Raw genomic sequence first — 15969 nt, forward strand, 5'->3', positions numbered from 1 at the left:
GGAATAGTGTCAACCCTGGAGTCCTTTGTATGTGCAGCTTACTCATCCTAGAGTAACAACATCAAGACCATTCCTGAACTGCGATGGCATCTGTTCTGCAAACATAGGACAGAAAGTGACAAGCTCCCTCCAACACATGGAGCTCTGAAGCAGAACATCTTGAGAGTCCATGTCCAAACAAGGGCATGGATTCAAGCAGCCATTGCTCTGAAGGATCCACGGCTGGATCCCCTGCTAAATGGTTACTTCAAACACTTGATTGGGATGCTGAAACCAACGACCACAAAGGTCCTCCCAGCCCCAAAGGCTATCCTTGAGATGATCCAATGCAAGTGTAAATCTGACTGTTCTTCTGGCAGATGTTCCTGCAAAGCGAAGCCTGTACTGACATGTGTCAGTGCAGCAGCCAGTTCCAGAACGATGATGATTCCCATGCTGTGATGCTCGAAAGTGATGATAATGATTATGCATATGAGACTGTCTATGTCTCTATGATTACACATGTCATGGTGTTTAACATGGTTACACAAACATTTAAAGTTCGTATCTGACTGACTGCCTGGGCTGTGTCGGTTTTTTACCCATATGGTGGGTTATGTATTTCAATGGGATGATTCAAAAAAATATGATAACTTGAACCTTTGAATTCCTTGACCCTGAAAATATAGGTTTAGCCATTAAAATCATGTTCCATCTTATTTAGAAGCCAAGATATGACAAAACATACATTTTACAGCAGCCATTTTATAAATTCCAATATGGCCACCATAAACACAATTGAAACATTGCTTTTCTGATTCCCTAGATAATAACCTTTCCAAAAATGTATAGTTTTGCAAATCTTCAAAAAAATCTAACAAAATTACATAGTGAAACTAATATTGCAAGAAAACAACCACAGCAGGTCATTTTGGACCCAGTCATGCATCTAGGGTTAATGTCGTAATTATTTGAGCTTTATAACCTCTGCCATTGGATTCCTTGACCCTGAAAATGTAGGTTTAGCAGTCAAAATCAATGTTCCAGCTTATTTAGAGGCTGAGATATTACAAAACGTAATTTTATGGTGGCCATTTTGTAAATTCCAATATGGCCACCATAAACACATCTGAGCAAATGGAAACATTGATTTTCTGATTCCTTAGATAATAACCTTTCCAAAAATGTATAGTTTTGCAAATCCTCACAAAAATCCGACAAAAGTATAAATCAAAGCATAAGGAACCTGACTATAACTATTATGACTAAACATGCGTCGTCGTATTTTTCAGACTTCGTCCGTATGATGAGTGGTCGTGTGCGCTGAATGCAATGCAAGCAGATTGGTTGTGCTTCACAGACTGTTGCGGTCGTCTTTTTAGTCGCAGGACTTTGAAAATACACACCAAGCCTTGAAATTCCAGAGTACAGTTATGAAAGTTTACACGGTATGGATATTATGCACGAAGTAGTAATTGTGAAGAGAGGAGAGGTAAAAATGGGACATTATTCGTCGCAGTTAAATGGCATGCTTTGTAGGAAAAAATGGCTTGGTGTTGTAAAAAATGATCCACAAACACGTAAATGGCATGCTTCGTAGAAAAAATGTGAACGCAAACACGTACAAAGATTATATTTTTTTCTGCGAATGCTATTTTTCTTTTTGCAAGGTCGTTTTTTTTCTGCGAAGTGTTTCATTTTCAAAGATGAAACACACAATATGCACGATAGACTGAAAAACCTTACGAATTCATTGAAAAATCTTACGAAAAAATAAAGTCCAATAAAAACTTCCATAGATGTGCGCCTTGTTGCGTGTTCAGATTGCTTTGGGACGATAATCGCTGTTATCGTTTATCGTGATAATCGTATTGTGGAGATTTAAAATGTATCGTGAAATTGTCCCCCCGTCATGCACTGGGATCAATTCACCTTTTATTGGCCGAGCTGCATATCTGGTAGCATTTAACCCTGCAAGGCCCGAATTAAAAAAAATCAGATGGTGTTGTAGGAGTCCTAATCACAGGAAAATGTAATGTTAAAAAATTAATAATGTTTTTGTAAGATTTTATAGCCATAAATCATGCTCTAATTTGTATTTTGGGGATATTTTTCACAATAATAACACATGTACATGTTCTAGACACTCTAATGATCATGAAAAAAAATATTACAGGCATTCTACTTATGTTTTTGTGAGGAATAGCTTCAGTTAAAAAGTGAGATGTTGTTCGTCCAGACGCTGGAATTTCAACTTCTCTGGGAAGTGTGAATGTCAGTCTCTGTGGCGGGTATTTATATGCAAATATCGTGGCCAATGGCATTGTAATACTAAACAATAGGATGTAATGGTGATGTTAATGTGAAAAAAGAACAGGAAAACTAATTATAACATTTTTAAAATAAATTATTTAAAAAACGTTGCCAAAAAGCAACGCTGGGCCTTGCAGGGTTAACACACGCATGACTGAACTGGTCATTTTTACCTTTTTTGAGATCTAGAAATAGAATTAGACCGCTCAGGAAACAACCAAAAATATTGATTTCATATTTACAAAAAGTCTCAAATGGTAGAAAAAAAACAAGACTTTGCTTGTATGTTAAAGAGGTGGTGCCATGATATTTCCCCCCTCTAAGACATGATTATCAGGTATTATGATTATACTAGGTGGAAGATTTTTTCCAAAAAAGTATACAGAAAGAGTTAAAATTGGGTTTTTATGTGGCCACACCCCCAGTTCATTAAGTATGCATGGATGTCATGGTGGGTGGTGACCTAGCTGAGTTAGCCACACCCCACAGTGTTGGGTGAATGGCAATTAGGGGAGGAGTTGATTCTGTGATGTCATCTTATCTGTGTTTTTTAACTGACACTTTTCACCAGAGGTGGCAGCCTCCAAGAGAAAACAAACAAATACCAAGTGAATAAATAATTGCTCATAAAAACCACACCAGGGGGTCTAATGAGGTACTGTCAACCTCCTAGACACATGAAAAACAGAAAAAGTACAAAACTATGGCACCACCTCTTTAAGGAAAAGTCATGAAAGGGAAAATTTCTGAGAGTTTCCTGAGCAAACCCATTCCATCCCAATCAGGATCAGTCATGCGAGTGTTAAAGTTTTAAACCCTCTAGAATTGGTCAAACAGACCTGGAAATAATGTACTTGATACAGTATTTTTTTTTTCACTCTCTTCCTAATGTTTTTGCCAAAAGAATAGCCGATCTACAAGCTCACAATGCATCGCGTTTGTAGATCTGCTATTTTTTTTTAGCAAACGTTCCGCCCCAGGATAGTGGATGTTGGGGATGTTATAGCGATGATATCGTAAATTGCGATTTCTTTGGTCACGATAACCGTGACATGAAATGTTCATATCGTTAGGGCTGTCACAATTATTACATAATCGTCTAATCGCAATTATTTAACATTATCGCAATTATGTTGTGATAATCGTCATAATCATTTACATGTTGATTTTTTTTATATATGTTCAAACATTTGAAAAAATAGTGGAAATAGCAGATCTACAAGCTCACAGGGCGTCAATGTTCTTTTTAAAGTGTAAAGTTGTCAAATATGTCCTTCATTTCTTTGTATATTTAGGTTATGTGTCATATCTACCATGTGCAACTTCAAAGCCTACAAGCCAAACAGAAATGTAATTGTCAACGACAAAAGCACAATTAAATTGTTAATCTCAATTATATGAGTATCATGTAAAATGTCATAATCGTGACAGCCCTATTCACATCGTCCCATCCCTATTATGTTCAGATGGAGGCGCCACCTCCTGACCGGACCAGGAGAGACCCACCCGGTTCTCCCTTCAAACCGGACCACCAGACCTCCTCCTCCTCCCCGCCTCCTCCATCCCTCGCCTCCCCACCCGTGGAGACCCCCTCCCCCGCCTCCAGCAAGCTCAGCTCTACGGGTCAGAGGGGTCAGAAGGCGGCGTTGACCAACGGGACGGTCCCTTCGTCCTCCCCGGCGCCTTCGCCCGCCTTCACGCCGAAGGCGGGCGACAAAGACGGCTTCCACAGGTACTCCTGTCACCTTTGTTACCCTCATAGTTGGGACCCGGGGAGACCCCAGCTAAAGGAGTTCATATAGACCAGTTTTTAGTGACCCAAAAGAGAAATTGGATGTTTGCCTGGGACTCAAACTAGTGAAAACAGCAGATCTACAAGATCACAAACTTCATTAACATTTGTTTTCTAATTTATGGGATTTCTTAGATTTTTCCTCTATTTATTAATGAAATTACTTGGAAAAATGATAGATTCTTTTCATTATTATTCATGAAAATCTTGTTTAGAAATAATAATAATTTAAAACAAAATGTAGGAAACGAAAAAAATTAAGGGACCCATAAAATTAAGGGACCCACAAAAGTGTGTCCGCGACCCACACATGGATCCCGACCCAGTGCTTGGGAAACAGTGATATAGACAGACCACTGTTTCCCAAGCACTGCGACCCAGATTTAAATTGGGTCGCCAAAACATTTCTTTATAAAAGAGAAATGGTTGAATGCTGGTTAAAAACAAAAACAACCTAATAAGGACTTACCTCTGGACTTAATGGAATAGACTAACGTGATCCTTTCTTACAGCCTTTGTTTTTGATGTTAACCCATTTAGAACGGGTACACATTATTGTGTATCATTATTTTATGCTTTAACTATTGGAAAAATCGTGAAAATTCGAATTTTGACCCGATTCTATAAGTGTCTTTTGAATCCTTCTAAGGGTTTTAACTTTTTTTTTTTTTTAAACATATGTTTCTATGTCAGCAATCTGGCCAGCCATCGTCAAAGAAAAGGTCCTTTTCACTTAACTGGAGCTCAGTTAGTCTGTTCTTGAGAGACTACTATGTCAGCGGTTCTCAAACCTTTTCATGTGAAGGCCCCCCAAAATTATATGAATTTGTCCACGGGCCCTTAGGGTCATCCAAAAAACATGTTAAAAGTTTTCCGGATTAGTGGATTACTATACAGGAAAAAAAGACCCCCCCAAAAAAATCTTCTTTAAGCATGTGAGGGGATCTAACAAGGGGTTTTTCATGATTCTGAATCCATTGCAAGCTATTTTTTTGCACGAAAAACATTCCTCTGGCTAAAAACGGACCCCACAAAACTGAGCGGAACCTGACAAGTGATGACTCATCACTAAACCATAGTTTTGTGGGTCCGTTTTTAGCCAGAGGAATGTTTATCTTGCAAAACAAATGCTTGCAATGGATTCAGAAAAAAAAAATCGAACCTCTGTTCGAAGTGGAGCTGTGTGTGTGTGTGTGTGTGTGTGTGTGTGTGTGTGTGTGTGTGTGTGTGTGTGTGTGTGTGTGCAACAGCGCCCCTCCCTTAACATGTGTGGTCAGAAAAGGTTACTGCAGGCTACAGACAGACAGACAGACAGACACGGAGACAGACAGACAGACAGACAGACAGACAGACAGACCCACACACACGGCCACGTATAGGGAGCTTGTGTTCCACACAGCTCCAAAAGAAAAAAAAAAACCTAGACACCTCACATGCTTCTTAAAGAGGTTTTTGGGGGGGGTCTTTTTTTCCCTCTATAGTAAGTGAAGTGACCCAAACTTGAACACCCTGAATTTACCTTGATCCACTAAGAATATAATGAGAAACTTTTAACAGGTTTTGTTGATGACCCTAAAAATCATAAAAAAAAAACCTGAATGATTACTATTGCAATTTCTTTTGGGTCAGGTTCTTTTTTAGCTTAGATTGACTGGCCTAAGCCGCAATATGTAGCAGCGGTCCTACATCAAAGGAAGGGGCGAACAGATGTTGTTAATTAATGGCTGAGCCTGGTGGAGAACTTGCTGCTTGGTTCCATTGAAAAAAAAATCACACCCGTGTGAACTGAGCGGTGGTTTACCCACCAACCCCCCCTCCCCCCTTCCCCTCGGGCTCTGTGTGTGTGTGTGTGTGTGTGTGTGTGTGTATTGCAGTTGATGCACAGGCCAGGCTAGACTCAACAGCACCTCTCTGGTCACCCAGGGTACTCAGGCTACATACACCAGAGGCTACATACAGACAGACACACATACAGACAGACAGACACACACGGATACACACACGGCCACGCTATGGAGACGGTGTGACCACCGCTCAAAAAAAAACATAAAACATTTGGAAAAGGAGAATCACTTGTGTCCTAAAAAAAATGTATCCCCTGGATTTTCATCTTAAATAAATGGGTCCCCTGAAAAAAGGTTTGGCAAACACTGATATAGCCCAGTGGTTCTCAACCTGTGGGTCAGGACCCCCAGGGGGGTCCCCAAATTATTTTGGGGGTGGGTCCCCAGATGATTAACTTAATGTGAAACATTGTTTTCTCACTCAACAGTAAACAAACCAACATAAAGTTTAAGTTTATAGAGGGTATCTGCACGTTTCTAAAAGGACAATATTAAGGACTTTTTAATACCTCTAAAATGACAAGTTAAACATTGACCAAATTGTCAAATATTAGAGGCAGAAATTGTGAAAATAGCCGATCTACATGCTCACAACGCCTCGCAAACATGTAGATCTGCTATTTTCACAATAGAACCTTGTTATACAAAATGTAATGCCTTAACTCTCAGTGCTTGTCAGGGTGGGGGGTCCTCAGTTAAAATATGATTATTTTGGGGGTCGCAGCCTGAAAAGATTGAGAACCACTACTATAGACCACTGAAGTCCTGGCGTCATGCCTCTAGATGGCGCTATTCCCCTGGGTTATTTTTCTGTGTTGAAATTGCCATAGGGGAATCTTAGATCAAGTCATATAAGAACTGTGTTCCAAAAATAAACAAATTTAACCCTAACCCCAGTAAAACTAACGCTGGTGAATGCTAACCTGGTGAAATGCTAATCTGCTGACGCTGGTCAATGCTAACCTGGTGTTTGGAATGGGGATATGTCGGAATGGAAACCCGTCACCATATTTGATATAGCCTGTTTTTGTAGGAAATCGAATTGATTCTGACGGGAAAAAAAGTAGGAAACTACACTTCCGGGACACTTCCGGGTTTGAAATCACCGTTCCCTACTAGCCATTGGGTTTTGTTGGACTCGTTTCTAGCATTTAATGTTCCTCTTTGGGTTAATGTGTACATTTCCACCTTTAGTGAGTCAATACTTCATATCCATATGATAAAATCGCCGGGGTGTTTTTTTTTTTTTTTTAACATAGTTCCTATATGAGGTGATCTAAGATTCCCCTATTATGGGAGATATCAATTCAAAAAATAACTATAAAATACTATTCAAATAGCCAAAGTCTATAGGTGTAAATTTGTCAAACTGAATGTGTTGCCATATTAACACATTTTTCAGGGGAAATGGATAAGGATATAGCCTGCTTTGGCCATAGTAAATCGATTATTTTGGTTCTTGGTAATTTATTGCTATATTTAAGTTGTCTCTCATGTGCAATTGTTGTTTACAAAGCTTAAATGGCAAATATACATTTCATTTTCACTTGCCAAAAGCATAATTATATAATTTATCGCAATTATAGTTGTATGACCATTAATCAAAATTGTTGACGTCAACCATCGTATTTGTTACAGCCCTATCAACAGGTCCTCCTCGTTGGCCCCGGTGGCGCCCTCCTCTGGCCAGACAGACAAACAGCAGGAGCACAAGCTGGAGAAGGAGAAGAAAAAACAAGCAAAGAAGGACAAACGCGGCGAGAAAAAGTCCAAGCGCGACCGAGGAGGAGGAGGAGGAGAGGCGGAGAGAGGCGACAAGGAGGAAGGAGTCAAGAAGAAAAAGAAGGAGAAGAACGGGAAGACGAGACACGGGACGGGAAAGGAGGAGAGAGGACGGAGCGACGAGGTGAGGAGGGACGAGACGGAGGGGACAGAGGAGGAGGAGGCGAGAGGAGCGCAGGACAACGACGCGGCAGAGAGTCCCAACGCAGTACGGCCGCTTCCGCCGTCCGACCTCCCTCCGAGACCCCCCGCCGCGCCTCCCCCGAGCGCCGCCTCCTCCTCCGCCGCTGCTCCTCCCTCCTGCGCGCCTCCTCCCCCTTCCTCCTCCTCCTCCTCTTCCTCCTCCTCGCCCCCCCCACCGGAGCAGGACAGTCGTCCGCTGAAGAAGCGGAAGGCCCGGCGGCCCAGCTGGACCAAGCTAGTCCACCGGACGCAGGAAGCCTCGGCCGCCGCCGCCGCCGCTCCCGACTCCGCTCAGCCGCCGGCCGCTGACCTATCGCATTCCTCCTCGGCCGCCCCTCCTCCCTCGGCCGCCCACAGCCACGCCGCCTCTGACCCCTGCCCCGTGCCGGCGCCTGCTGCCCCTACCTTCCCTGCCAGGAAGCGGGGTCGCCCCAGGTCGCATACCCCCGACGCGCGCCAGCCCAAGCCCAAGCCCGTCCCCGTCGGCTCGTTCCTTCCCGAAGTAGCTTCGCCCAAAACGGCCTCGAGAAAGGAGGTCTCGGCCGCCCCCGCTCCGCCCCCCGGCCTCGGCAGCCCCGTCGCCCAGCTAAGCTCCACCCCCAGGAAGAGGGGGCGTCCTCCCAAAAGGCCCCTCCTCCTGCCGTCGCCTGCTCGGGAGCAGGGCGCGGGAGATGTGCTGTTGAACATGCGTGGAGCAGGAACTGAAGACAGGTAAGCTATTTTTGCTTTAGACCTGCTTTTTTGCATGTGATGTAGATAGCTGCTATTTTATTATGCCTTATGCTTATTATACAAATCACAGACTGTAAAAATATGGACAAATGGAATGGTGAAGTCCCCCATTGTTTCCTACAGACGTGTTTTGAACAAGGCCCCAGAACAGCGGTACAACAGTGGCGTTGCCGTTTGCCTGGTGGGCAAATCTGGGATTGCAGGACTTCCGTGTTTAAAACGCTACTGCACGTGCGTCTACCGTTTGAAACCCTAATGCGCCTGCTCGGTGCTCAAGTCTTCCGCGTTTGAGCAACCAAATTTGGATCTCAAATCAAGCAGAACGCGGAAATAGAGCATTCTTCTGGTTGCTTCAGGCGCTGGTGAGCTACTTTCATTGAAATGAATAGGTGGGGGTGGGGCCACCCGCCTCCTAGATCTATTATAACTCTGCGGACACTTTTTTGGCCATCTTGGAATTTACGGTCCCGAAAAGTGAATGCTATTGGCTGGAAGGGCAGCGAGGGCGGGTAGAAGTCCTAGAAGAAGAAGCATATCCTACTTTCAGTCTGGAACACTCATGTCAAAGTAGATTGGTTGCAACAAATGAAATACAGTTAAACACGGCGTTAATGCCTCTGTTCTTTAAGCCAGGGGTTCCCAAACTTTTTTGTCTCAGGGCACCCCATAAATATTGTTTTAATCCGAGGCACCCCTACATTATAATTTTCACTCCCAGCACCTTGTATTTATAGCATATCGTCGTTGTCGGGTGGAAACCTTGTATGTCCAAAACCGTTCGCTTTGTATTTATCATCTATAAAATGTACTAAACTAATGAAAACAGCCGATCTACAAGCACACAACGCCTCGCACCGCGACAGTCTCGCCATGCGTCAGTCTTGTATGATGAAGCTTTGCTTTACCAAAAGACGTACACATTTGAAACTTGGAGATACGAGGTTTCTGCCCGACAGTGACGATATTTTAGTGAGATTTTAGAGAGAGACGTGATATGGAGACGAAACATTTATGACAGCATGGCATTCATCTGAAAGACTGTACTCCTAGTATAGTATAATCATAATACCTGGTCATCGTGTTTTTTTTGGGGAAAAAAATCACGGCACCCCATCTTTAAAAATGAATTGGACCATAATTTACTAAATCCATTCTCGATCCTTGACAGGAGCACCGGCTTCGGGGCAGAGAAGCCGAAGAAGAAGAAGGACGGCAGCAGCCGCGATCTGAAGATCCGGCGGCTGATCGGAGAGATGAAGAAGAGGCAGAGGAAGAGGCTCCACAAGGTGACGCTCTCCAGGTACGGACGGGGGGGAGGGAGCAGGAGAGGAGGCCAGGCGGAGGGAGACGCGCGCAAGTCGGCGGTGGCGACCGCAAAGGTGGCGGCGGTGGCGTCTCAGGCGCTGTCCGCCCTGTCCTCGGCGTCCTTCGCCGGGGCGCCGGGGGGTCGCCAGATCAACGTCAGCAAGAGAGGGACCATCTACATGGGCAAGAGGCGCGGCCGCAAGCCCAAAGCGGCACAGATGATGATGGCGACCAACTCCAACTCCCACAATGCATCGCCGCAGCCCGCCGGGCCGTTCGGCAGCCACGGCAACCCCAACCCCTCCTCGGAGACGGCCTCCTCCTCTCTGTTCTTCTCGGGACACGCCCTGTTCCCCATGGCCCACCCCTTCCCCTCGCCCTCCCTCACCCACTCCAGCGGCGCCCAGAGCCCCTACAGCGAGGGCAGCTTCTCCGCCGAGCAGCAGCAGCAGCAGCACCACCACCACCACGCCTCCCCGCTGGTCTTCCCGCCCTCCTTCTCCCTCCCCTCCCCCTCCTCGTCCTGCACCTCCCCCCGCCCGCCCTCCAACTCCTCACTCCTTTCGCTCTCCCCTCTCTCCTCCTCGCTCTTTCCCTCCTCCTCCTTCGCCAAGAGGAGCGGCGGCGGCAGCTGCCCGTGCCTGGGGCGCCACCACTTCCCCTTCCACCACGCCTCCTGCAAGCTCTCCTCCTCCTCCGTCTACTCCTCCTCCTCCCTCTCCCCGCCTCCCCCCTGCGGCTCCTCCTCCTCGCTGAAGGAGGGCTCCACGCCCTCGCCGCGGAGCGAGTCGCACCACAGCGAGGAGACGCTGCCCAGCGACAGCGGCATCGGCACCGACTGCAACAGCGTGTCGGGCGGCGGCGGGGGGGAGCGGCCGAGGGGCGGCAGCGGCGGCGGGGCCCTCAGGACGACCCCCCAGGGGTCCTCCTCCTCGGGTCTGGCGGCGGGAGGCCAGAGGTCGTCGCGTCCCTCGCCCTCCTCCCGCTCCTCCTCCTCCTCGCTCCTCCTCCTGGACCGGCCGTCTCCCGCCGGCTCGCCCCTCCCCCCCAGACAAGCCCCGCCCCCGGCGGCGCCGTCAGCAGCGGCGTCGGCGGAGAGACACCGGGACAGGCACGGCGGCGGCGGCAGGCACAGCAGGCGGAGGGAGTTCGAGTGTCTGTCCGCCTGTCCCCCCGTGTGCCTCTGCCCGCCCTGTCCCTGTCTGGGCCACGCCAAGCGGCCCACCCACCACGTGGACTACTGCCCCTGCCTGGGCCACGCCGAGCTGAAGAGGCCCCGCGGCAAGCACCGGAAGAAGCACCACGTCGGCCACCTGCTGCTCCGCCACGACCCCGACTTCCTGTCGGAGCTGGACGAGCTCATCGGCCAGTTCGGCGAGGTGCTCCACATCGGGCGGCGGGGCGGCGCCGGCTGGCCCCGCGGGCCCCGGGACTTCTTCCAGGACGGGGTCGTCAGCGGCGGGAGGCGGCATCACGGGTAAGGGTCTGTTCAACCCCAGGAAACTATTGATTTAGTGATGAGTCATCACTTTTCACAAGGAATGAAAGGAACGTTTTTCATGCAAAACAAATGCTTGCAATGGATTCGGAATAATTTAAAATCCCTAGTTTGACCCCTCACATGCTACATAAAGCAGGTTTTTGGGGGTTATTTTTTTCCTTTATAGTATAGTAAGTGAATGGGCCCAAACGTTTACCCCCTTTAAAAAAGATTGCTCAATGCTGACAGGCGGTCAGCAGGTTGTTTCATGAATGTATATATATAGATTTTAGGCCAATAAAAAAAACGATATACCAAATTTCTAGGGATGTTAATTCATTCCACTCAGTAGGTGTTCCTGCATAACTTCCGGGTATAATGATGATGTCACGCTCATACCCTCTATTGTCAAAAAAAAGGAAAAAAAAGGAAATACCGGTAGCTAGCTCCATGGTTTTACATACATATAAGCTCACAAAAGTTTTGGAAGATTTTTGACCATAGTACATTTTTTAAAGGTGATACACCATGCATTTAAAAAGTATTTGTCATATTGTTTATGTCCCAAAAAACGTTTTGCAAAAGGTTTGAGGCTAAATTACCACTCCAGAATAGAGACCCTCTCTCATTTTTGAATGGCTCTCAGTGCATTTTCAGCTACGCACCTTTTGGCAAGGCAAACAGAAATCTTAATTTATATTTATATGTTCAAGTGCAAAGTCCAATGCCAGGAAACACCATGAAATCATTCATCGCAATAATTCGTAATGAATGGTAAACTAAAATATCACGATGGTCGCATTTGATGTATTCATATTGATGAACCTTGCTTACTGTAAGTCGCTCTGGATTAAGAGTGTCTGCTAAATGCTTAAACTGTAAATTGTCACACAGCTCTAGTCACGGGACGCCACCGCCACCTCCCTCGGCGGCCCCCGGGGGGCGCTCTTCCTCCAACGTCTACAGGATCAACCTGAACGGCTTCTACTCCCCTCACCCCTCCTTGACCTCGCCCTTCTACCCCCCCTGCCAGCCCCTCCTCCGCAGGGCGCCCTGTGGCTGCCCCGCCCCCTCCTCCAAGCTCCTCCCCCAGGTGAGTCTTAGGACACCATCGCCGCGATCGACGATTGTGTTAATCTCTATGAAATATGTTTGAACATTTTCAAACAAAATTGCAGATCTGCAAGCTTGGCTGGCTTACTGTGATTTAATGTTGCTTAATTTGACTTAATGCTACTTAATGTGGCTTATTTGGTTTAATGTGGCTTAATTTAAAGCCAGAATATAGGTAATTAGGGCCAAATATGGCTTAATATTATAAAACAAAATAGACACAGGATCTTCAACATTAATTCATGTTACTTAATGAGGTTTACTCTGACTTTGTGGCTTAATGTTGTTTTATTTGACTTAATTTGGCTTAATTTAATGTAATGTTGCTTAATGTGGCTTAATCTAACTTAATGTTGTTTCATTTGACTTAATGAGGCTTAATTTAATTTAATGTTGCTTAATGTGGGTTAATTTAACATTGCGTAATGTGGCTTAATGTAACTTAATGTTGTTTAATTTGACTTAATGTGGCTTAATTTAACTTACGCTTAATGTGGCTTAATCTAACTTAATGTTGTTTCATTTGACTTAATGAGGCTTAATTTAATTTAATGTTGCTTAATGTGGGTTAATTTAACATTGCGTAATGTGGCTTAATGTAACTTAATGTTGTTTAATTTGACTTAATGTGGCTTAATTTAACTTACGCTTAATGTGGCTTAATCTAACTTACTTAATGTTGCTTAATTTAACTTAATGTTGCTTAATTTAACTATTTAACTTAATGTTGCTTAATTTAACTTAATTTAACTTAAAGCGATATTCCACTTTCAAAACAACTTTTGGTCATTTTATGGTCTAATCAGGCTTTTATGAACACCCTGGACACTTTTTAAGTTGCTTGATTCAATATTTAGATATTTGATGTAAATGTTATCAGTCCTCCTCCTCCAGGGCCTCTCCCCATACACACCCATTGTAACTTCAAACTCCATTTTAACCATGATAGATTCATTAAAAACACCCATTATCTTTTTCTGGTGACTCATACTACCCTCTTAATGTTTTTTCGATAACCTTTTTCATTTATTTTTTATTGTATTAAATATTTTCCATTTTCCCAAAGAATTATTAAAGATAAATGAAAAAAGTTATCGAAAAAACATGGCCTGTATTATGTGGGTATTATGAGTCACCAGAATAAATAATGGGTGTTTTTAATGAATCTATCATGGTTAAAATGGAGTTTGAAGTTACAATGGGTGTGTATGGTGGGTGTGTATGGTGAGAGGCCCTGGGCCTGGAGGGCCTGATAACATTTACATCAAATATCTAAATATTGAATCAAGCAAATTAAAAACTGTTCAGGGTGTTCATAAAAGCCTGATTAGACGATAAAATGACCAAAAGTGTTTTTGAAAGTGGAATATCCCTTTAATGTTGCTTAATCTAACCTAATGTTGCTTGATTTGACTTAGTGTTGCTTAAAGGCCCACTTCACCTCTAGGACAACCAGATCTTATTTTATTGTTGTTTGGGACACGATCAACACAAAAGTTATTTTTTGTGTTCAATCTGTGTTTTGAGATATTTTAGTATTTCAGCCTGACTAGTGATGCATGATGATGCAAAATGCATCACTAGTCATGCTGAAATACTAAAATATCTCAAAACACAGATTGAACACAAAAAATAACTCAGGATTGTGTTGATCGTGTCCCAAACAACAATAAAATAAGATCTGGTTGTCCTAGAGGTGAACTGGCCCTTTAATGAGTGTGTGAATGTGTGTGAATGTGAGTGTCTTTGTCTTTGTGTATTGTATGTAAAAAAATATATATATAGACCTATATACGTATAAGTGTTGCTTAACACAACGGAAGCCAAGGTTTCTAACATTTCTAGCTGTTGCTGGTGCCGCCGTTCACTCACGCTTTATTTTGAAGAGCCTCGGAGGCTTCGTGCGTGTGCACGTGGGTGTCCGCTGACGATTGAGGAAGAAAATCCATTTGTTTACAAACGCTCGCGAAACTAAAATCCAAACTGCGGCCGATCATCGTGGTAAAGTGTCGCCGTGAAAACAATCAGATCTCTGCTTCCCTGGCGTTCTTTTCACCTCATTCATAGATAAAGCCCTTTTTATGTTTCAGAGTAGAATGGAAATCAATGCAACCAGCTCGTGCCATTATCTCTCTCTCTCTCTGAGCTACGGGGTGACGTATGGACTAGGGTCATTCAGAGGGCAGGCAGCTGCACGTAGAGCTGTACAGTTAACCCTTCGTTGTCTCGTTCAGGAACGAGACAACTCCTTTTGGCAGGGTGACCCCTAGTGGCCTTAACTCGTTACTGAACGAGTGTGGCACCCAAGTTGTTAATGTGGTTTACTGTGGCTTAATGTTGCTTCATTTCGCCCGACGTCGTGTAACGTCTAATGAACCCCTTCAACCCCCAGGACGGCATGGACGAGCTGGGCTTCTACACCCGAGGGTACCCGGCCTCCTCGGCGGCCCCCGCTGCCCCCCAGCAGCTGTACGCGCACCACCACCACCACCACCACCACCAGCCGCACCTGCACCCGCACCTCCTCCACCCCCCGCACCACGCCTCCTCCTCCCCCTCCTCCTCCTCCTCCTTCACGCTGCCCCCGCCGCCCCCTCCCCCTCCCCCCCACCAGTACGCCCACCACCCGCACCACTTCCTGCTCAACCCCGCCCGCTTCCACCGCCGCCGCCGGAGCAGGCTCCTCCTCCGCGGGGAGGCGGGGCTAGGAGGAGGAGGAGGTGGGGGAGGAGAGGGAGGCGACGGAGAGACGGCAGGAGGTGGTGGCGGAGGCTGCGGATGCGGAGGCCGGAGCGAGAAGCGCAAGCGCCGGCACCACCTCCGTCAGCGCGAGGAAGACGAGGAGGAGGAGGTGGTGCTGGGTGGAGGCGAGGAGGAAGAGGAAGAGCCAGCGGAGAGGAGGGAGCGGGGACAGAAGCCCAGGGCGGGGTTCATCATGGGCGTAGCGGCGGGGGGAGGCCAGAGGAGGCGGGAGGCGGAGCCGAGCACGTCCAAGGAGTCAGCGTGGCGGCAGCGCAGGTATGGGAAGGACTCCTTCTTCTCCTCCTCGACGGCGGCCTCTTCCTCTTCCTCCACCACCGCCGCGCCTCCTCCTCCTCCTCAGTCGTCGGAGAGGTTCAGACACGCGGCGTCGCTCCTCTCCTCGCCGCGGCTAGGCTCCTCCCACCTGGCGCTGTTTGGAGGCGGCTGGGGGGGCCTGGGGGCGGGCGGCTGGAGGGACTTCTCCTCCGGGGGGCTGGACCGGGGAGGCAGAGGAAGAGGAGGAGAGGACAAGAGAGATGGAGAGGTGAGTCTGTCGCCGTTATTTGAGATGATTGGGATGATTTTGCACACTAGTTATAATCGTTTCCATCCTTCTGTATGAATTCATCTTTAGTTCTTTTTTCTTTTTTTTCCCGCAAATATTTCACTGAAATTTAAAAGAACCGATCTATAAGCTCATAAGC

The 15969-nt window shown here is 46.1% G+C and overlaps 1 protein-coding gene across 1 annotated transcript in view; it reads left to right on the top strand.

Moving 5' to 3' along the window:
- The window catches only part of LOC308296577 (uncharacterized protein), an 86923-nt gene that overhangs the window by 39264 nt on the left and 31690 nt on the right, over positions 1-15969 (top strand). The window contains exons 5-9 of the mRNA XM_080739889.1: positions 3759-4024; positions 7567-8604; positions 9794-11407; positions 12305-12503; positions 14916-15809. Of these exons, the coding sequence (XP_080596015.1) occupies positions 3759-4024; positions 7567-8604; positions 9794-11407; positions 12305-12503; positions 14916-15809 (4011 nt within the window). The remainder of the gene's footprint in view (positions 1-3758; positions 4025-7566; positions 8605-9793; positions 11408-12304; positions 12504-14915; positions 15810-15969) is intronic.

This window comes from Nannobrachium achirus, assembly GCF_963921795.1.
Source record: "Nannobrachium achirus genome assembly, chromosome: 2".
Taxonomy (NCBI): domain Eukaryota; kingdom Metazoa; phylum Chordata; class Actinopteri; order Myctophiformes; family Myctophidae; genus Nannobrachium; species Nannobrachium achirus.